The 21,612-nt window shown below is 46.0% G+C and overlaps 1 protein-coding gene across 9 annotated transcripts in view; it reads right to left on the bottom strand.

Annotated features, from left to right (window-relative positions):
• Nucleotides 1–21,612, bottom strand: part of PNPLA7 (patatin like domain 7, lysophospholipase) — a 114,982-nt gene that overhangs the window by 73,290 nt on the left and 20,080 nt on the right. For 5 of the 9 annotated variants that reach the window (XM_083596937.1, XM_083596929.1, XM_083596930.1 and 2 more), the window contains 16 exons: nucleotides 21,450–21,521; nucleotides 19,463–19,550; nucleotides 18,369–18,451; nucleotides 16,520–16,608; nucleotides 16,244–16,384; nucleotides 15,436–15,595; nucleotides 13,400–13,480; nucleotides 11,276–11,404; nucleotides 10,311–10,391; nucleotides 8,535–8,676; nucleotides 7,575–7,652; nucleotides 6,009–6,115; nucleotides 4,940–5,098; nucleotides 3,987–4,064; nucleotides 2,863–3,068; nucleotides 501–632 (listed from right to left, as the gene is read on the bottom strand). In XM_083596937.1, coding sequence (XP_083453063.1) covers nucleotides 501–632; nucleotides 2,863–3,068; nucleotides 3,987–4,064; nucleotides 4,940–5,098; nucleotides 6,009–6,115; nucleotides 7,575–7,652; nucleotides 8,535–8,676; nucleotides 10,311–10,391; nucleotides 11,276–11,404; nucleotides 13,400–13,480; nucleotides 15,436–15,595; nucleotides 16,244–16,384; nucleotides 16,520–16,608; nucleotides 18,369–18,451; nucleotides 19,463–19,550; nucleotides 21,450–21,521 — 1,826 coding nt within the window. The remainder of the gene's footprint in view (nucleotides 1–500; nucleotides 633–2,862; nucleotides 3,069–3,986; nucleotides 4,065–4,939; nucleotides 5,099–6,008; nucleotides 6,116–7,574; nucleotides 7,653–8,534; nucleotides 8,677–10,310; nucleotides 10,392–11,275; nucleotides 11,405–13,399; nucleotides 13,481–15,435; nucleotides 15,596–16,243; nucleotides 16,385–16,519; nucleotides 16,609–18,368; nucleotides 18,452–19,462; nucleotides 19,551–21,449; nucleotides 21,522–21,612) is intronic. The other 4 variants (XM_083596933.1, XM_083596934.1, XM_083596935.1 and 1 more) reach the window with 1 other exon arrangement.

The following is a 21,612-nucleotide window of genomic DNA, read 5'->3' as shown; positions in this document are numbered from 1 at the left end:
TTTCTCCCTCCTCCTATTTTTGTTTAAAAACATACATGGGAGTATTTGAACTCCCTGCACATGGAAAACCTGGATGTCAGAGAAAAGACCCAGGCAGAATCCTACAAACAGACTAGCTTTCCACGCACAAGTTTATTTTAATTTACAATTTTTATTACAATTTCCTTAAATGCACAAAATGCAGAAGGCTTGAAAACAAGAGCAGCAGCAAAAATAAGCCAAAACTAATGCACCTTTTGGCATTCAGCATATCCCTAGGCAAATTTGCTCGAGGTTTTTAAGCAAGGAAGTATTTCAATACATGCTTGTGTTCCTAGCAGTCCCCTCTCTATAGACTTTCATGTGGAAATGCTCCTATTCTGCACAGCTTTCCCCATCTACCCTACTGCCTCCTGCAAGGGACAGAAAAGCCTGACCGCTGGGTAGGTTCCCCCATCCTCAATTTTGCAGGGGGAGGGGGCAAAGGGGTACACAAGCTTTCCATTTTGCATGCACCCTACCTATAAACAGCCCGTCCCGCTTCTACTTCCATCCAATCCAGAGCAAAGTCGATTTGCCTCACAAAAGATGACATCCGCTTCACAACAGTATGAGCCACACCCAGCACGACGGTGGGTTGCTCCCGCATTATCCTGAAAGGCAAGGTCTGGCAGTTAGGAAGAGTGTTGAGCCTCAGAGGGCACAGAGATGGCTACCTGCACCATTTGCCTAGCAAGGGAGGGAGGATGGGAGGGAGAAAGGGAAGAGAAGGAAGGGAGATCCAAAATCCCAGTCCAAAACTCTTCTGCTAGCTTTGCTGGGTAATTTGATTCCACTATTCACCCACCCCTCAAAAAGTTAAACTCTGGCAGAGTCACCCTGACTTCTGTTTGCTGGATTGCTTAAGTGCATTCCGAACCATTTTGGAAAGGGCTACATTTATTTTCCTTTCATTTCCCTGTTATTACTCTGCTTTTCAAACTGAATGGGGCCCTTAAGGCAGATGCAGTAATAAAATATTTAAAAAAACAAGCATCATTTTGTTTTGCTTTTTTAAGGTCAAGCATACAGAGTGGAATGAGAAACCAGCCAACAAACATTTCAAATAATCAGGGGCTTGTTTTATCCTTTTAAGTATGCTTGTCTCAAATTTCACTCTGTTACAACCCATTTATATTAATTGGAAAAGCAAAAAAGGGTTTTGGCCTGTAATATTGTAAACATACACATGCTAGAAAACAAGGCAGCAGCATCCTTTACCACAGGAGATATGGGAAGAGCCATAGCTCAGTGACAGAGGATCCACTTTGAATTCAGAAGTTCCCAGGTTTGATTCCCAGCATCTTCAGACAGGACTGGGAGAGACTTCCCTGGAGAGCTGCTACCACTACTGGTCAGGGTAGATAATGTTGAGCTAGAGATGGACTGATGGTCTGAGTCCATACAAGTCAGCTTCCTTTCATGGCCACTGGCTACTAAGAGACTTGGGCATGCACCACACTCTCAGTGCTCAAATTACGAGAGGAAAAGGATGCAGGATGCATGATCCTCAATGCACAAAAAGGAGCAGCAGTCTCCAATGAAAAAGAAAAAATCGGGAGTAAATGCGATGGGTGCAATTATTAAATTATAAATGAGGTATAAAAATGCACTTACATTGAAAGAAACAGGAAAAAAGAAAACAAAAATGGAATCAAAAGCTCTTTGTGTTTAATTTATTATTATTATTATGCTGTTAATGCTTTGTTTGTTTTTCCTGTTCTGCATATAGTCTGTTTTCGTTGTTTAATAGAAAGAATTTTAAAAATAAAAAGGCGAAGCTCCCGCCAGTCGGTTTCTGGGGAATGCATGATCCAAGGCTTCCTGATCCTTTTGCTTGCAACTCACCACACATCTCACAACTTCCCGCCTTCCCTGGTGGCTCCCACGCCCCCTGGTGATGGCTTAATTAGATACTGGGAGGGGGGATTCAAAAGCCCCCTGCCCTATGCTACCCAGCATTTATTTATTGAATCACAGCTGTGAGTTCAGGGAAACGGTGTAATTAGCTGGCATCTGCCCAGTACTTAAATCCCACGGCAGGGGCACACCCAGTGGCAGAGCTCCCTGACAAGAGGGTGAGATGGGCTGTGGTACTGCTAACAGGCTGCTGCCTTAGTTGGTCCCACAGCTGGGCTGGAGACAAAGGCTGGCTTTGAACTGTTTCCTCCCACTACCTCAACTGGGGGAAGAAGGAAGTAGGAAGGGGGAAGCTTTCTGGGAGAGGAATGGGTCATCATTTAAGCTCTGGAGGCAGAGCATTGGCTGCAGCTAGACAAAAAGGGGAGCCAAGCAAAGCTCCGATCAGGTTCATATGAAATGCATTGTCCTTCAGTACATGTATGGAAAACAGCACTGCATACCTAATCTGGCATCCTGGTTGGAAAGATAGGTTAGAAAGTGCATAAGCAGTACCTGGCAAAAACCTCAATAGTGCTATGTGCACAGAAACAACCAGGATTCCTCCAAAGTGCACCTTGCACCGTCACTGAATGGTTTTTGATAACTGGTCAAGACACAACTCTTTACCCGTACCTTTGGTCACGTAGGTGACTTTCTTCGCTCCTGCCCTGCTGTTCTGTGCTGCTGTTAACCTCGACCCTGATTCTTTTATGCCTTTAAGATTTTAATGTAGCCATTGTGATACCCTCAAGATGCTACAGGAATCTCAGCTCCCATCATCCCCAACCCTGGTCATGCTGGCTGGGACTGATGGGAGTTGCAGTCTTAAGCATCAGGAGGGCACTGGCCTAGAGGTATGAGTCATTCAACCAAGGCTTAGAATTCCTAGCTTCCTCCACCAATACTTGCAAACACATCAAAGGAGATGGGGGGAGGGCTCACTCGTAGAAGTGCGACTTGGAGATGGCCAGGAAGCTGCAATCACGATTGGCCTTGATGGTGAAGATGAGGGGCTCCCCCGTAAGGGCAGCCAGCTGCCCCACCAGCTCCCCAGGGTGGGTGATGAACAGGCAGGTCTCCTCCTCTGAGTCAATCTTCCGCTGATAGACATGAAGCATTCCTGAGATCACAAATCGGATGTTGACATCCTGCAAGGGCAGAAGCAGAATCTGTTCCTCTGTATCAGGTACCACCTGTTTCTCTGTTTGCAAAGTCAAAGCCAGGGGTGGATTATATGGGGGGAGTGATGTTACAGTGGGAGTTGCAGTCCAGCAACACCTAGAGGGCTAAAGGTTACCCCATATCTATTCTAAGAGTTGAAGAGCCATAGCTCCGTGAAGAAGTGCAGGTTTTTCATGCTGAAGGACTCAGGTTCAACTCCAACATTTCCACACAGAGCTGGGAAAAGACTCAGTGCCTTGAACTGTAGAGAGCTGCTGCCAGTCAGTATAAACAGAACTGAGCTAGATGGACCAATGCTCTGGCTCGAGATGAGCCAGCCTAAGAGGTTCCTATGTAAAATACAGGCCTGTGGGGACTAAATTCTTACTTCATCTTCAGGCCAAGGCCCACAGCTGAGTGCTATAGCATCTGCCTTACACACAGATATTCCAAGGTTCAACCCACAGCATCTCCAGGATAGCCTGGGAAAAGACTCCCTGCCTCAAACCATAGAGAGCTGCTGCTGGTCAGTGTAGACAACACAGAACTAGATGGACTGATGGTCTGACCCTATACAAGGCAGCTTCTTATGTACTTTGGAAAAGGGTCAGAACATAGTGGTGGAGCATCTGCTTTCCACGCAGAAGGTCCAGTTCCCACCGTCTCTCCATTAAAAGGACCAGGAGGCAGCAGACGGAAATCCCTTTCTCTTCTCAAGACCCTGGAGAGCAGCCACGTGTCAGAGTAGCAAATACCAAGCAAGATGGGGCAGCAATGTGATCTGGTTGAATGGAGCTTCATGTGGCTGCACAGTGGCAGCTCAAAATGAACCCTAGAGATCAGAGGTGAAGCTCCCCACAAGTCCCGTTTTGACTCACATAGGAAAGTGGCATGCAGGGACTCACCTGGTCACCTTGCCTCGACACCACTGTCCCAGCGGTAACCTGATGCAGGGTCACTTTCCCATGCAAAAGGCAGGGGTCCTAAGTGGGTGAGAAAAGAGACACACACAGTCAAATTGAAAGCTGGAAAATCAAACGTGATGTGGAGAGGTAACAACATCATGGCTAGTAAAGTTCCCAAGATGTCCTGGTTGCTCGCTGTGGTGTGTGTACTTGGATTAAAATAATCTATTTGTCATATATAAGAAGTGGGGGGAAACACCCACATTCAACATTCCTAGGCACTAAATTTTAATCTGGGGTTGTTGCAGACAGTGGCATTAAAAGCCATAGCAAATTGAGTAAGTTCTGGGTGCTGGCTCAGATAGTGACAGGGAGTGATGCAACACTAGGTCAGGCCATGACCTACTAGTGGGTCCCAATCCACCAGTTGAAGACCAGGGCAAACTCCCTCTTACAAAGGTAAAAAAACCCCACATCTGTGCAGAGACTGAGGTATCAGCAGGCCTGGAGGAAAATCCCAGAGTTTGCAGGTAATATTTAAAAAAGTCATTGGGTAGGGGAAGAAGAAACGACTCAAAGCATGTCAGTGAGGACTAAGCATGCTCAGTGGCGAAGAATGCTGACTGTGTGTTGCTGGAGGAAGGGAAGGAATGGAGTATACTGGAAAAGGGAATGAAAAAGCTGAAACCCTGAACATTTTATTGCAGGTCATGTTTCTTACAAAGTTTCAAAAAGAGATTGAAGGATGAAGCATGGCAAATCCTACATTTCTTGGAGGTTGAAAAGATCTCCTCCCCGCATTTTAAAATCATTACTAAAGCCACTTTTTGACAAAGCTCATTTCCCCATCCAGCAGAGGTTGGATAAACATTTTCTCCATGGCTGCGCTCGGGACTGCCTTTCATTACAGTGTGGAATTATGCAAAACCAGTTTGGCCCTCCCCATGACTCACATCCAACTTCATCAAGGTTAAAAGGTCCATCTTGGCAGCTTCTAAGATGGCCTCAGACTGCTTCCTGGCACTGGGCTCCTGGGCTGAGAGGTGGTCCTGTGTATAGTGGAAGATGGCTGAGGGCATTTCTGTCACCGTCACCGTCTTCTTCAAGATGGACTTAAAGAAGCAGAAACACCAGAGGTTAAATTTTCCATGCTGTGCTGAGTACCACCTGGCACACTGTGGCCACATAAGCCAAAAACCCTGCATGGGACTTCTTAGCAACTGCTTCATTCCTTAACCTTCACTTCCCCCATTACATGTAAACCCCAAAAAGAATGCTTAATGTAGGGCTGCCATGTGTCCAGATTTTCCCGGACATTACCGGGAATTGATATCTGGGGGTAATTTCTGAAGGGTGGCACTTTGTCCTGGGTCTTAGGCAAGTCAACTTTCGTGATGTCCTGGTTTTTACTTTTTGAAATACGGTGGTACCTTGGTTCTCAAACGCCTTGATTCTCAAACACCTTGGTTCTCAAACACCAAAAACGCAGAAGTGTTCCAGTTTTCGAACGTTTTTCGGAAGCCGAACATCTGATGCAGCTGTCAGCTATTGTTTCCGGGGCCTCTGCACCAATCAGAAGCCACCTTGGTTTTCAAACATTTCAGAAATCGAACTGACTTCCAGAATTGATTAAGATCAAGAACCAAGGTACCACTGTATGGCAACCCTACTTAATGGCAAAAGGATTCAATCTTTCTTTCATTCAATCCAATTCAAGAGGCAATGGCAGCAATTTCTCACCAAACATTGTGAAGGAAGGCCACATAGGGACTGGCTCTTTCCAGTCGGTGCAAATACAGAGGGCAGCTTAAGGGTATGCTATTGTTATGGCTGCGTGATTTATTGATATATCGTCCAAAACCGGTTTGAATTCCATACCGTGGTATCAGTTTCATAATTTTTGACCCGGCAATATATCGTGAATCATGATATGTGTGTTCTATGCAAAAATCATGATGCAGGAAAAACTGTGAAGCTAGCCAATGCCTTTACAGGAGGAGGAGGAAGGCTCAGAAAATCTACCTTGCATGTGACATTGCTGGAAAGCACTTCTGAAGAGGAGGAAGAAGAGGCAACTCTGGCTCTCTCGTAGGCCATGTCCAAGTCCAGCTTGCTGCTAGTCAAGCTTCCTGCAGAGGGAAGATGGAGGGAAGACATCACCCTCTACAGCAGTGGTTCCCAAACTTTTTCTGGCCACAACCCCCTAGATCCCATAGACCCATCCCCAGTGCCCCATACCCTGTTCAGTGCCCCCCTGCCTCTTAGTGCCCCCTAGGTAAACCCACTACCACCCAGGGGCAATACTGCCCACTTTGGGAACTATGGCTCTACAGCATCTTGGCCCACCCTGCTAAAGGCTGTGGCAGTGGTTTTAGGATCAATTTGGTCTCAGAAGAGAGGCCCACATTGGTCCTGCCCACCATGACATTGGGTTCACTTCAGCACATATGGCAGATCAGTGATAAGGTGGTCATGTTCTAGGATGAAGTATTCAAAGAAATTGGAGAGATAACTGGGCAGAACGTGGTTAAAGGTCCAGAGTTGGCAGCACTTAATCTTAACCAAGGAGACAATATGAAACTTCATTGTAAGCATTGTACTGACCATCTATTATGAACAGCCAGGCTACTGATAGACAGTTATTGTAAATATTTAGAGGGTGAAGCATTGACCGCAATGTATATACCGTATTTTGCGCCCCATAGGACGCACCGGCCCATAGGACGCACCTAGTTTTTTTGGGGGGAAATAAAGAAAAAAAAATTTATTTCCCCCCCAGGTGCGGGGCTGGAAGAACCAGGTCGGGGAACAGCGGGAAGGCGCGCTCCGCTTCCCCGCTGTCCCCCGAGCTTGTGGGGCTGGCGATGGGGAGAAGTGCGCTGAGCCCGGGACTGGAGGCAGCTCTGCGCAGCCATCGGGAGCCGGGCGGGACTTCGCACCCCACTCCCGATGGCCGCGCAGAGCTGCACTGAGCCCGGGACTGCAGGCAGCTCTGCGCAACCCTCTGAGCTGGTCTCCCGAGGGTTGCGCAGAGCTTCCTGAAACCTGGAAAGTGAGAGGGGTCAGTGCGCACCGACCCCTCTCGCGCTCCAGGCTTCAGCGAAAGCCTGCATTCGCCCCATAGGACGCACACACATTTCCCCTTCATTTTTGGAGGGGAAAATGTGCGTCCTACAGGGCGAAAAATACGGTATATTTAAAAATCTGGCAATTAGCGCTGATAGAAAAATTAACCACTAAACTGAAAATAGCAAGGGATGAAACTAAAAGGCACATGGTTTGTGAACTGGTAGATTTTTATTATGCTCATTGCACTGCAAAGGTCTTTGGTTGCTGTGATTCTATGTGGGAACTGGAACTGCCATGAACCTGGAAATGTGACAAATTAAGCAATTTGAACTCCTATACAAGCCAACCTCAAATCTACAGAAAATGTGTATATTTTGTTCTATACTGTATCTTGTTGCTTAGTAATATGACAAAATAGTAAAATCTTAATTCTTTAAAAAGAAGTGAACTTAGGGGGCATTCAGTGCCATGGTGAAGCTCCCCACACCCGCTGTTTCCCTCTCAATGGTTCACACTCACCTTCAGAATATCCAGAGGATGATGTCAAGGACAGGCTCCTTTTGAGAGGGTTCTCAGATATGGAAGGCCTCCCTGCATCTGCAATACAGAACACAACAATAGACAATATACTAACAAATTGCTTTTTGCCCGGCTTCCATGGTCAGCTGTGTGGGCTTGATGCGCAGGTGCACTGAGGAAAGGGAGGGGAACTAAGAGTCACAGAAGAGTCACATGTGGAGCCCCTACCAAAGCACAGTTCTCGGAAGGTGCCGGATGATGCCTATCCTTGGCTCCACCCTTCCCTAGTCTACGGTGGAAGAACACTCCCAGGGCCTGCTCCTAACAGAATGGTTTTAATTGCTACCACTGAGGAATTGGAACATTTTTCAGCCTGAGGGTCATATTACCTTCTGGGGAAAACGTCTGAGGGCCACATGCCAGCAGTGGGTAGGGCCAGAGACAAAGTGGGCAGAACAGCAACTTTCAATTTTACCTTTTTTATAGTAGGCTAGTTTCTACACACACAATCTGCTCTCTAGCAAGGCAAACAAGAGGCATTATCAGAGCCAGGAGTGCCAGCTTAGCCCTGTGACCGTGGGTGCCCGAGGCCGTGGGTGCCATGCAGCATGCATGGCCCTGGGACTGAAATTTGTGGGTGTTCAGCCCCTTCATGGGGAAATTTGTGGGTGCTCTGGCAACCAAGGCCCCAGGAAGTTGGCACATTAACATCAGAGCTCAAGGACACATTGCAGCTCAAGGAGGGCATGAAGGAAGGCTGGTGAAGAGAGGTGGCATGAGGGGAGGAGCCTGACCTGAAAAGAGTCCTGAGGGGCAGATAAAGAGGCTTGAATGACCCCAGGCCCCAAGCCTAAGGTTCCACACCCCCAATTTAGAAAGGAGTATTTGCTGACACAGAGCTGAAAAACCATGTCCCTCAAGGTTGTTCCCAAGAGCAATTCCCACTTAGGTAATCCTTACCCGTCTCTGCAGAACCTGTTTTCTCCAGCTTCTCCAGCCGGTCCTCCTCTGACAGATTGGACATCTGCCTCTTCACTGCTCTGCCGGCATTTGCCCCAGAGGTCACGCTTGCAACTGACACCAGTGGGATGGCCTGGCTCTCCTATCAGGGGCAGAATGCAGAGACCCAAGAAGGTACCATTCAAATCAGAAAGCACCACAGTCCAATAGCTTAGGGATAGAGCACCTGCTTTGCATGTAAAAGGTTCCAGGCTCAACCCCTGGAGAGGGACTCCTGGTCTGAAACGCCATAGAGCTGCTGCTCCTGGTGGTCAGTATAGACATTATTGCACCTAATGGACTCTTGTGCTGTGTTCCTAAACTCAATGCTACTACTGAAAACTATTATGGAAAATGTATCTCCTCATCTCACATCAGTAGGATGTCCCACAGGCGTTGATGGCCTGTGCTCAGAGGAATGGGTGTCTACATCACTCTCTGGGCTAAGCAGCAGATTCGGCCAAAACTACTGTAACACAAATTGGGGGGTGGGAGTCTCTCGTGGGCCAGGGTCCCTTGGAGGTAATCTGCTTGCTGGTGATGGAGGGGGAACCACGGCCTTCTCTCTCTCTCTCTCTCTCTCTCTCTCTCTCTCTCTCTCTCTCTCTCTCTCTCTCCCCCTCACCTGCCCAATTTGCTGCCAGGGGAAGAAGCAGATCATTCTTGCCAGGGGTCTGAAATGATTGCTTGAAGTGGAGCTTCTCTCCACTTGCATGAAACTAGGCCAAGGAGGGGAGCACATGCAGAAGGTATGCCACCCCTGGATTAAAGGAATATAGGAGTCATCATGGGCTCTGTAGCTCACTAATGGAAGAAAATGGCTCATTAACATTTCCTATGAGACCTTTTTCCTAGCACAAGTCTCTACATTGGTTTGTTGCTTGCATTTGAGTTTCACCCCCAGTGAGTTGGGAAATGTAAGGGGGGACATGACCGGCATTTCCTAAAAGCACATGTCATGTGAAGTGTAAAGTTGCATTCTTCCTTAGGATGCCAGAACCTGGCATCATCAGACAATGAAATTGTTTGGTAGCAGGTTCTGGATGGACAAGACAAAGGACTTATTCACACAAGGAAGAATTAATCTATGGAACTCACAGCCATAAGAATTCAAGATGACCATGGGCTTGAGGACCAAGAAAAATTCATGTAGTATTCAGTTGCCAGGGTGCAAAACTGAGAACGGCTGTTGCTTTCCTGCACTGCTTGTGGACTTCTCAGAGGCTTCCTGCTGACCATTGCAGGAAGCAGAATGCTGGATGAGCTGGAACATTGCTCTGATCCAGCAAGGCTCTCCTTATTTCCTTAACGTCCTCTGGGTGGTGGTGATGGTACTATTTTATCCCCATAAAAGCTTTGTGAAGTAGACTAGGTAGAGAAATAAGGTCTCCAGGGTCACAGTGTGATTAGAACCCAAGTCTCTTCCACCCGAGTCCAACACTAATTCTAAGAACAGATTCCAAGTTTGCATCTTATCCTCCCCATCCCACCCCCAGCACCGATTTTCTTTTTGCATTGTGTATTTTAAAATGCAAGTTTGTGGGCAGGCACAGTCTTGACTGCACTTATTTTAGGCAAGCTCTTTCAGGAGCTGGTTTGACATAAAAATGCTTTAAACAAACAAATAACAACCACTGAATCATGCTGGGTCTCAGTACAAAAAATGAGACTAGCTGGTGTTTGCCTAACTGGAAGTATATAATTCTCTTTGCTTCTAATTGAGCAGTCTTCACTTACAGAGCTGAAGAGTTCAGTAGTCAGTCCAAGGTAGTTGTGCAACGCCAGGAAGGTCACTCTTTGGAGCCTCACCATGATTATCTAAGAGCAGGAGGATCAGGTACAGACAAATGGTTAGCCACACCTGGACTCAAGGAGAACCCTGACTATAGTTAGGTTCAAAGTCTGTTCCTGGAGAGAGGAATTGAGATGGATGCTCAGAAGAGCACAGGGGCATTTTCATATCTCACCTCCCTGCCCCCAAGAGGAAAAGGGGATAGAACTTCCCAAGGAACTTGCCATACTTTTCCGTGTATAAGACGATGGTTTTTTACTTTAAAATAATCTTCAAAATTGGGGCTCGTCTTATACACGGATAGTGCAGAATGGGGATGGGTGAATGGTTGCAGCCACGAGCAGGAGGTTGTCAGCGGCAATTGGGTTGGTGATTGGTGGCTGCAGCAAGGGCTGCTGTGGATTGGCTTCTGCTGTGGCAATTGTGCATGTGTTTGCCGGCTGTTGGTGGCGATCGGGCAGACCCTTAGCGTGCAACTCTGTGCAACCCTCCCCCCAAAAGCCTCAACAACTCTGGGCAACCCTCCCCCCCCAAAGTTGAACAACTCTGGGCCATCTCCCCCCATTTTCTTAAATTGGAGTCCCCAAAAACAGGGGGTGTCTTATACATGGGGGCATCTTATACACAGAAAAATACAGTACATCTTTGTGTCGTTGCCTCCAATCCGGACACCTATGGCAGACACCCTGCCTCACTCTCAGGCCATTTCCACACCCATTGTTCTAAAGCAGGTGTGGAAAACCTGTGGCCCTTCAAATGTTAATAAAGTACAATTCCCATCACCCCTGGCTATTGGCTATGTTTGCTGGGGTTGATGGGAGCAGCAATTAAGCAACAATGATGGGAAGGCCAAAAATTCCTCATACCTGCCTTAAAGCTAAGAGGACTCCCGTAACAGCACCAGCCTCACCTGCACAACTCTAACAAGGGTCTCAGGATATTTCTGGAAGACGTCCTGGAATGCATTGGCTGGGAGGCGCAAGATCGTCGAAGGCATCGCCGCCCGAGCAGAAACTGTTTTATATGGGGCAGGATGACCCTAACAAGGAAGACATTTCATGTAAAAGTTTATGCCTTGCCCTTCCAGGAATTTGAGAGAACTCTAATTAAAATGAAGTATTCCCTTAACGAGTATTCCACTTAACACTTTGGTAAATCTGGGAAACAGGTTCAGTACCATTTAAATGTTAACAATAAATATTTATGCAGTAATTTTGTATTTTTATTTATTGCAAAAATGTACATGCTGCTTAATTGTAAATAAAACATTTACAAATAACATAAAATATACATTACAATTATTGACAAAAAGGAAATACAGTGGAACCTCTATTTGCGACCACAATCCATTCCGGAGGTCTGTCCAGAGGTCGAAACAGGTCACTGGGAGAGGCGCCGTTGTGCACGGGTGGCGATTGCCTGCTTCTGCGCATGTGTGAATGGCAATCGCCACTCCTGCGCATGCGCGAACGGCAATCAGTCCAGTGCAACTGGACTTAACGGTCAGAGGTCCACCGTTGTTATCATAATTATCATTATTGAAATAACTGGGGAGGGGTCATAGCTCAGTGGTACAGGATCTGCTTTGCATGCAGAAGGTCCCAGGTTCAATCCCCAATGGGATCTCCAGGTAGGGCTGGGAAATGCCCTTGCCTGAAACTCTAGAGGGCTGCCACCAGTCCATGTGGAGTTTATGTTTCGAGGAATGGATTTTGAGAGCTGGTGTTGTGCAATGGTCAGAGTGTCAGAATAGGACCTGGGAGATACAGGGCTGTTGTGGGGATTAAATGAGGAGGGAGAGAACCACGTGTACCACCTTGAGATTCTTGAAGGGAAAAGATGGGATATAAATGCCATAAAGAAACAAACAAACTTTTTAAATAGTTTGTTTTCTTGTGTATGTTAAATTAAGGAAGTTTTAGTGCCCCCAATGGAATTGTTATCATGTATTTTAATTGATACCATAGATGTTTTTTTTTAAAAAAAACCTGCTTAGAAGCCATTTTGGTATATAAACAGTATATAAATTAATAAGGAACAGAATAACAATACAAATAATAGCAACATCCCTTCCCCAACCCAAAAACTGTAATCAGCGGGCACTACTTGAAAGCAACTTCCTTTGTACTTATTTGTAAGCCCTCTCTCCTTTCTGCCCCCACTATCATCAGACCTTCCTAGCATCTAACCCCTGAATCCCCTAGCATCACACCCCACACCAAGAAAAAAACTCTCTTCACAGCACATTCTTCCTACAGCTAGTGGAGGGAAACAAAAAGTAATCCAGCTGAGTAATCCTGCTCAGCTCCCAACTGGCTGATCGATTCTTAATTACAGAAGGTTTTTTGTTGTTGTTGTTTTTAAAGCACAACCCAGGGCAGGAACTTGGGAGGCTTAGTTTTTAAGCCCTGCTGGCAGCTCCAAAGGGAGAAAGAGGCGAAAGACTCTGGCTTGCAGAGGGCTGCTTAGAGTAATGAACTTATCTTAAACACACCAGGCAGACATTTGGGCTATGTGATGTAGTCTGGAAGAGCATCACTTGCCTATGGTGAGTACAGGCTTGCTTTGTGGCAAATTTATGAGGGGAAAATGCAAACAATTAAAGAAACTGGGTACATGTTCTCCCTTTCAAGTCGAAAAAGAGCCACAAATGACCCAATGACTACATCTAGGCAAGAAAAACATTCAGCTGTCTAACATTTTTTGCAAATTAACACACAAAGTCAAAATAAACCTCCTAAGTGATCTAGAAGGAGGAGGAGGAGGAGGAAGGAAAAAAGGGAGGATTCTACAAGCCTAAAGTTCACTCACAAACACACCCCTCTCTAGTCTCCATGCAAGCAAATGAAAAGCATGATCAGGCAAAGGCACTCAAGGAGAGGGTAACACAAGGCTGGTGAGGGATGTGGCCTGAAACAGTCCCCAGAACCAGAGAGATTTAGAAGGCCATATTCACCTCCTGGGCCTATAGTTCCCCACCTTTGTATCAAAGGATAAAGACATCCAAGAGCCAGAGTCATGGGCTTTGGCTTACCGTGATGACATCCAATATGCTGAGGAGGCTGTGGACACTGTCTCCCGCCAAGACTTCTTTGACCACCACCTCTGTGCCATCCTATTGTGGGGGTGGGGGTGGGGGAAGAATAATGAGACCACATTTCAGCTACACAATTACAAGCTAAGTTCAAAGACCTCTGTGTGTGTCTCTGGGAGTGACTGGCCTTGAAAAGCAAGTAATAAAAAAGCAGAAGAAATAAGGCAGATACAAACTCTGTGTCTGAGGCAACTTTCAACACAAAGCTCAGCTTGGCATACGCTTATGGGACTGGCTCCCACCACCCACACTCTGCAGGATCTAGGAGGCATAACCACCACCCCAAGGATGGGAAGACACCTCATTCTTATTAGTCTTTGCCAAAAGCTATATAATGAAGGTGTAAGGTACATCTCTGTGGGAAGGCTGCCACAGAGAATACCCTCTTGCAGGCCAAAACTAAAGAGCAACTAAGGGAGTAATCTCTGTTGATCTTATCACCTGAGAGGGTCTGTAGGGAAGAAGGCGGCCTTTTAGGTATTTGGGGCCTGAGTCATTTAGGGCTTTAAACACTAACCTACATACCTTGAATTGGGCCTGGAAATGAACTAGCAACCAGTGCAGCTGGTTTTAAAACCCTTTTAAAACAAGGGTTATATGAGATCTAAACCAAGACAGGCAGAACTTTGGTAGCTACCGATCATACAGCTAGCGGGCCTCTCAACAGAAAAATTAGAAGTTTCTTTACACTAGGTCAGAGCATGCCTCCACCTGCCACAGCCCAGTAGTGTCTACTCTGTGAAATTGCAGAGTTATGAGAAATTGAAGTCTAAAGTAAGAGACTGGCTTCATTATTACCAGATAAATGAAGTTTTCAAACAGGACAGGAAAATTGGCTTCCAGGTGGAGAGGTCAAAATTAGAAACAGAGCTCTTGGAACCCAATACTAAGAATTTGTCAAGAATGTATAACTTGCTGTTGAAATGGAATACACAGGATGAGACGGTTAAATCAGCTATGATTAAATGGGCACAAGACATTGGTCATGACATTATGTTTGCTGACTGGGAACAGTTATGGACTACCGGTATAAAGTTTACGGCATGTAATGCCTTAAGAGAGAATATTATGAAAATGATCTATAGGTGGTACATGACCCCAGTCAAGCTTGCAAAAATCTATCATATGCCCAATAATAAATGCTGGAAATGTAAGGAAACTGAAGGTACTTTCTACCACCTTTGGTTGACGTGCCCAAGGATCAAGGCCTTCTGGGAAATGATCTATAATGAAATTAAGAAGGTACTTAAGTGTACTTTTCATAAGAAACCAGAGGCCTTCCTCCTGGGCATGGTAGGCCAATTGGTGTCAAGGAAAGATAGGACGTTCTTTATGTATGCTACAACAGCAGCAAGAGTTCTTTTAGCAAAGTATTGGAAGACACAAGAACTACCCACGCTGGAAGAGTGGCAGACGAAGGTGATTGACTATATGGGACTGGCCGAGATGACTGGCAGAATCCGTGACCAAGGGAAAGAGACGGTGGAAGAAGATTGGAAGAAATTTAAAGTTTATCTTAAGAACTGTTGTAAAATTAACGAGTGCTAAAATGTCATGGGTAACGTAAAACAGAATTGCAGCGATAAATGATTGGGTAAGAGAAAAAGGATCAAAGAAATTGAATCATAAGTAATTGAAATTAGGGGTTGCTGAAAAAGTTTAAAACAAGGATGCAGAAAAGGGAGGTATGGGGAAGTCGTTGAAATAAGGTTTAAGAAAAAAAGGTTATGAAATTATACGTGTTTATGTTTGTTTGTTAATGTGTTATGTTGTGAATTGTTAGTTTTTGTGTGTTAATATATGTTGTAAAACCAATAAAAATTTATTATAAAAAAAAAGTAGTGTCTACTCTGACTCTGCCAAGCAAAGAGGGGACTTTGTTATTATTTGCTCCTTATCTTATATGTTTTACTGCTTGATACTGTGTTAACTGGCAGTTTGGCCATGTATGTTGATGACCTGTCAGCTATCCTTACACTTTCTTGGATGCAGACTTCCAGCTTTCCATCCTGCACCACGTAGATGCTGTTGTCCAGCTGCCCCGGGCGGAAGATGTACTCCCCTTCGTGCAGCTGGACAAAAACCATATGCTTGCAGAGCTCCAGGAAGAGAGGCTTCTCAAAGTGGCCAAGGACCCTGCAGGGAAAAAGATGAGAAGGAGCTTGCGCACCAGACATCCTGCTCCTGGCCTAAAACAGCAATGAGTCCATAGAGGGGGAAACTCACTGCTACAGGAGGTTGCCGCAGCTGCTACTTTGAAAGTACAGGTGGTGACCATTTTGCATGTGTTTTGATTGGCGAGTGACGGCCAATGCGTGCACTATTTTTAACCCCCAGAAGGGGGCAGGGACAGTACAGGGCAGGGAAGGGTGGGGCAGGCTTGCACATGCTTTGCCAACATGTGTGATGACCCAAATCACAACCCCTGTGCAAACAGAGAGTTGCCTGTAACAGGGGCAACAGCAGAAGGATTCACCGGCGGACTCTATTAGTCTAAGTTAGAGAGCAACCCAAAGCCTATTTTTAGAAGGAGAAAACCAAATGCAAGGGGTTAAGATGCAGACATTGCTGCCACTGTGCCTCACTAATGAACTTCTTAGAGGGGCTGGCCTGCTCATTGCTAGTAAGCATCGCAAGCTGGTTAAATGGTCCCGGGTGTCAATCCTTATTCTCCTCAAACTGAGGACATGTCAAATCCAATCTTTCTGCAAACTCTTTAATGGTAGGGAAGTTGCTTCTCTTCAGCCCCCACCAGCCCAGTTCTCTCATCACGTTTGCCCTTACCTGACATTTTTAAGCATGTAAAGGACTTCGGAGGGCAAGTGGGAATTCTTCACGTCAAACTCCGTTAAATCTGCCTCGAGCAGAGAGGGTGGAGGCTCCTTCGGCTGCAGGGTGGGGGACTCCTTCTTGAACCGCAGGATCCTATAGGGAATAAAGCAGAACTGGTTCACCTCACAACAAGGCCATCGGGGGAAAGAGGTCCCTGTTGAGGTCCCTTCATTTTCTTCCTCCCCATTTAAACTCACACAACCCACAGGTCCCTGCATCCCCCAATACCTCTTGGCCAAGGACAATACTTTGGCCCTCTTCCGCATCCGCTGCCGAGGGACAGTGTTTCCAACCAGAGAGTTTGGTAGAGTTGTAACCTGGAAAGGAAGAAAGGTTTCCTGAAGGAAAGAGATCTCAACCCACAGAGGAACATACAGGAAAAAGGCAACCAAGCTGGGATTTTACCACAGGTTCTATTCAGTGTTAGTTTCAATAAATCTACCCTAAGTAGGCCTAACTAAGATCCATTCATTTTAATGTGTCTACCACAAGTAGAACTTAATTGGAGTCAACCCCAAGGCATTAGAGCCTCTGCTTGTCCCTGGTACAAATAAAGAAAGGACTGAAACAATGGTGGTAAGCAAAACACAGAAAACAGGACATTTCCTTGATCTAAAGTTCCAGACAGAGAAATGCATGCAACTTAATTCTACTCAGAGTAGACTCACTAAAAGGAATGGACCTAACTGAGATATGCAAAACCTGGTCCAAGTTATAACAGAAAGAGGAAAAAGGAGATGGCAGAAAACTGCAGAAAGAAGAGATGGTGGAGCAAACTGGAAGAATGAACATTGGAAGCTGTCAGACTACCGGTAGAGCTTGCTCAGTATTGTCTATACTGACTTGGCAACAACTCCCCAGGGTTTCGGGCAGGAAGTCTTATCCAAATCCTAGCTGGAGATGCCGCTAAGGATTGAACTGGGGCCTCATGCATGCAAGGTAGATGCTCTACCACTGAGGTACAGCTCTTCTTCAAAGAATGAGAAACCCAGCGACGGAATGGTAAAAGTTTTATAGCTGTGATAATTCAAGAAATAACTCCCTGGTGAATGCTGTGGCTGCTGGGAGTTGTAATCCAAAACCTCTGGAGAGTACCAGGCTGACCAAGGTTGATTAAGGCATTATATTTGCAGTGTGTTTGATTTTGACATGTTCCTCCCAATGCTCTCTATCCATGGCTTTGGAGGCATAACTGAGTTTCCAGTATTAGAGGACATTTCTCCTTCATGTGTATTATTGATAGATGATATTTCAGCAGCATGTTGGCAAACCGTTACCTGCAAAGGGGGTCCTTTCACAACCAAGGGCATCTGCTTGGAACTGCAACAATGGCAATATATTGAGCACCATCTATTGGAGTGCCATGTGTACTGCAAATGAAAGCAGGCTGCCATGGCAGATCTACTAACCTATTTTCCCAGGCTCATTCTGCCCTAATAAAAAAAGATGTGGATTTCAGAAGTGCTTCATGGTTGACTGCTGAGCTCCCAGATTTAACAACTTGGGGGATTTGGTAGTTGAAGCAGCCGTCATTCCCTCTAGCTGCCAATTTGAGTTCCATCACATTCTGCATTCAGAGGGCCTGGGAACTCATGGGAATCCCAGGGATACATGTCTGTGCACGATCCTCCTGTATTCTCCCCTGTGCCACTGTATGTGTGCAATCAGATTAATAATGTTGCTGGTTACTTAGCAACTACAAACTCCCTCCCCTTCATAATTCTAAGAGTTCTCTGTGATGCTTTCCCTAGTTAAGTTACAAGGGCTGAACATAAACTCAAAAGACTCTTCCCACCCTCCTTTCAGAGGTGTCCTACAGAAAAGCACTTTACAGGGCTGGGTGCTAGACTGTTTGCAGAAGTATTATAGCAGAGTCAATGGAGAGCAAAGTGCAATTCACCAGGACAGCACACAGACACAAAGCCAATCTTTCAGCATTTTTTTACCTCTAGAAGAGATATGGGGCAGGGACAGAAACATGCATGATGAACCCAGCCAAGGCCAGCCCCATGTCAAGACAAGAGCATCATCAGTCTGAGCTTGCTGTTAGCCTCCAGCTGGTCACCAGCAACCTTACCTTGCGCATGATCTTGCGGCCATAGAACATGACTTTGTCTCTCTTACGGAACCTGTACTGAGGCACATGTGGCTGAGGTTGCTCTGAAAGAGAGAAGGCTCATCATCCTGTAGTCCCTTTGTGAAGAGTGAGAGCCTAAAACACACAAGCGCAGCTTGCCCACTTACCCCTGTACAGCTAAGCCACTGCCCTTGATGGAGAGAAATGTCAGGCCAATACACTCTAACCCCTCCCCCTGGGGCAGAATGTTGGGAGGCCCATTTATGTTTTGAGATGTTTGTAGGCGCCAACATTTGGGGGGCGGGGCTTCTGACAAGATGCCCTCAATAGACATCCTCCTCGCCACTGTCATTACCGCCTATTTGCTTGCTTATTTCCTCTGGACCCAATCCATAAAACTGCCCAGATGGAAAGACCAAGGCACATGGAGGGTGCTGTTTCCTCGCTCTTGTCACCACCTACATGCTCAGAGAAGGGCAGGTAAACAGGTGCCATCAGCAAAGCAAAGAGGCAGGAGGACCAGCATGGAGGAGTCATGAGCCAAGCTCCAGGTGCCCAATGAGGCCAGACCCTACCACCACGTTTCCAGAGTTTATGATGAAAGCTCACTTCCAGGGCATGCTCCTAATAGGATGGTTTCTAATGCTACCACCAGAGGTATGAACTCCAAATCCCAGCAGCCCCAGCCAGGATGGCTAAGGGTCAGCGATGATGGGAGTTGTAGTTCAACAACATCTGGAGGGCTACAAGTTCCCCACCCCTATTTTTGATCTTAAAGGAAGAGTAGATAAGAAGACAAGAAAGTAAGTAGTATGCTGTTTGCTTTTTTATGTTACCCCTATAGTAAGAATTCACAGCATGTTTTTGTTAGCTGCACATCTTGAATAGATAAAAAGCACTGGAGGGGAACACTGAAACCTCCTCTGGCCTGAAGAGAAGCTGGACTCAATCCCACACTTACTCAACAAGTGGGTGGTGGAGCTCCGTGCTTTATTGACATGCTCTTTTGAGCATTAATATGGGATCACACTGCACACGAACCCCCCAAATTCTATGACAGCACGTCAGCTCTCAACCAAAGTGATCCAACTTACTTGATTGCTTCACCTTCCTGTAAACAAAATACACAACGATCCCAATGAGCAGCAGGGCAACTGTTGCACCAATGATTATTCCAGTTAACTGTGGGAAGAAGAGACAAGGGGAGTCTTAGGCATTGACATTCTTCTCCACCTAAGCCCTTTCCTCAAGCCGTACTAGGAACACAACGTTTCTGGGGAGGAAAACATCTGTTGCAGCTGGCAAAGTCAACCAAACAACTAATTATTATTTGTTCCATTTATTTAAAGTGTGATTTCTAAACCATCCTTCATCAAGAGAGGTGCCAGGGTCATTTACACATCTGTCTTTCTAAAACATGGTGGATAACATTTTTCATCCAGAGGGTTGCATTCCCTATTGGGCAACCTTCTGGGGATCAAATGCCAGTGACATGCGACACTTAGGCCATTATTGGATACAACCCTATATTTATTGTTTTGTCATCTTGAGTTTTGCGGTTCCCCTCTAAATACCATTTCATAACTGACTGTCAGAATTGACTGTGCTGTTGTGCTTTTGTGAGTGTGACAAGTTTCAGCCATCCTCCTCAGCCTTGAAACTGGAGGGCAGGGCAGGGATGTTGGTTTACTCAGGACAGGAAAAAAGAAGCACTCCTTCACACAGTGTGAAATTATGGCCTTCATAACCACAGGTTGCCAATTTGAGATAGCTTTAAGAGGGGACAGAGAATTTTTCTCTCCTCTCATAACACTATAACTCGTGGACATCCAATATAGATGACATTCTGGGCAGATACAAGAAAGTACTTCTTTGTGCAATGTATAATTAAACTATGAAGTGTGCTCCTGCTGGAGGCAGCAAAGGCCACAAACTTGCATGGCTTTAAAAAAGGCTTGGACAAATTCATGGAGGATAATTCTATCAATGGCTACTAGCCATGGTGGGTATGTTCTGCCTCCACAGTAAGAGGCAGTATGCTTCTGAACACTGAACAGCAGAAGGTGAGATTGCTCTTTTCCTCAGGTCCTGCTTGTGGGATTTCCCACAGGCATCTGGCTGGCCACTGGAAGAACAGGATGCTGGACTAGACAGAACAATGGCCTATTCCGGCTGCAGACTCATGTAATGTTCTTAAGATTAGACATATTTAGCCAAGATGGTTGTGTGTCACCACCATGATCAGAAGCAGTATGCCTCTAAATATTTATGATTAGGGTACACTACAGCAGGAGGGCACTGCAACCCATATGCTGCTTGCGGGCTTCCCACAGGCATCTGAACACCATGAGAATAGAATCCTGACCTAATTTGGTCTGATCCAGCAATTTTCTTAGGTTAGTTCTGAATGTGATTCAGGGGACTGTCCCTGACCCTGTGCTACATTTTGAAAGCCCCAGCTTGAAGGCCGCACACAAGCCTCCTCTTGGTAGAATGTCATGACTTAAACGTTTTGAGTTGGCCACCAAGCCCAGTTACAATGTGGGCCACAAAAAAAAGAGTAAGTTATAACACTCCTCAGCTTTCCCACAAAAGAACATCTGATTAGGTTACCATAGTAAAGGCTGCTGCATTAGAGCAAATGAGGCACAGCCTCATGAACCTCAGTCTGCCCAGACAGCCCTCATGTGTTCTGCCTTCTTACTTACAACCAGTCCAGGGGATGGCACTGCCTGTCAGCTATCTCATCCTCCTAAGTCTCAGTGTTGCCCTTTTAGAACCAATTCAGGAGGAGAAGGACAAAACTAGAATTGGCTGGTTCTGTGTCTCATTGGCTCTGGCTCCACCTACTATTGGGCTCCTTGCCTTCTGCTCTACCAGTTCCAATGGGCACCACCCACCACTACACCACTGAGGAGACACAAAAGCAACATAGCTACCTTAATACGTAAGATGGCATGAAAAATGGGGAGTGCAAGACACTGCATAAAAGAAATCTGAAGCCAGATCAAGACCCAGTTAAGCTCTTTGGTGCCTTTCAGAAGCATCCAAATTAAACAAACACACAGGCTCAAACGTTACCATAGTAGTCTGCATTCGATCTTGTACGAACTGAAGAACTTGCGTTCTTAGGTCTAAACTTGAGGAGTTGACCTAAAGGACAAGAACACCAAGGGTATAACACAGATTGAAGGCAACAGCTCCCATCCCCCAGAGATGTGTCTAAATGAGAGTTTACAAAGCA

The sequence above is a fragment of the Podarcis filfolensis genome, assembly GCF_964270895.1.
Source record: "Podarcis filfolensis genome assembly, chromosome: Z".
Classification (NCBI taxonomy): domain Eukaryota; kingdom Metazoa; phylum Chordata; class Lepidosauria; order Squamata; family Lacertidae; genus Podarcis; species Podarcis filfolensis.
The sequence above is the reverse complement of the archived record's forward strand: the minus strand, read 5'-3'. Positions and strand labels throughout refer to the sequence as shown.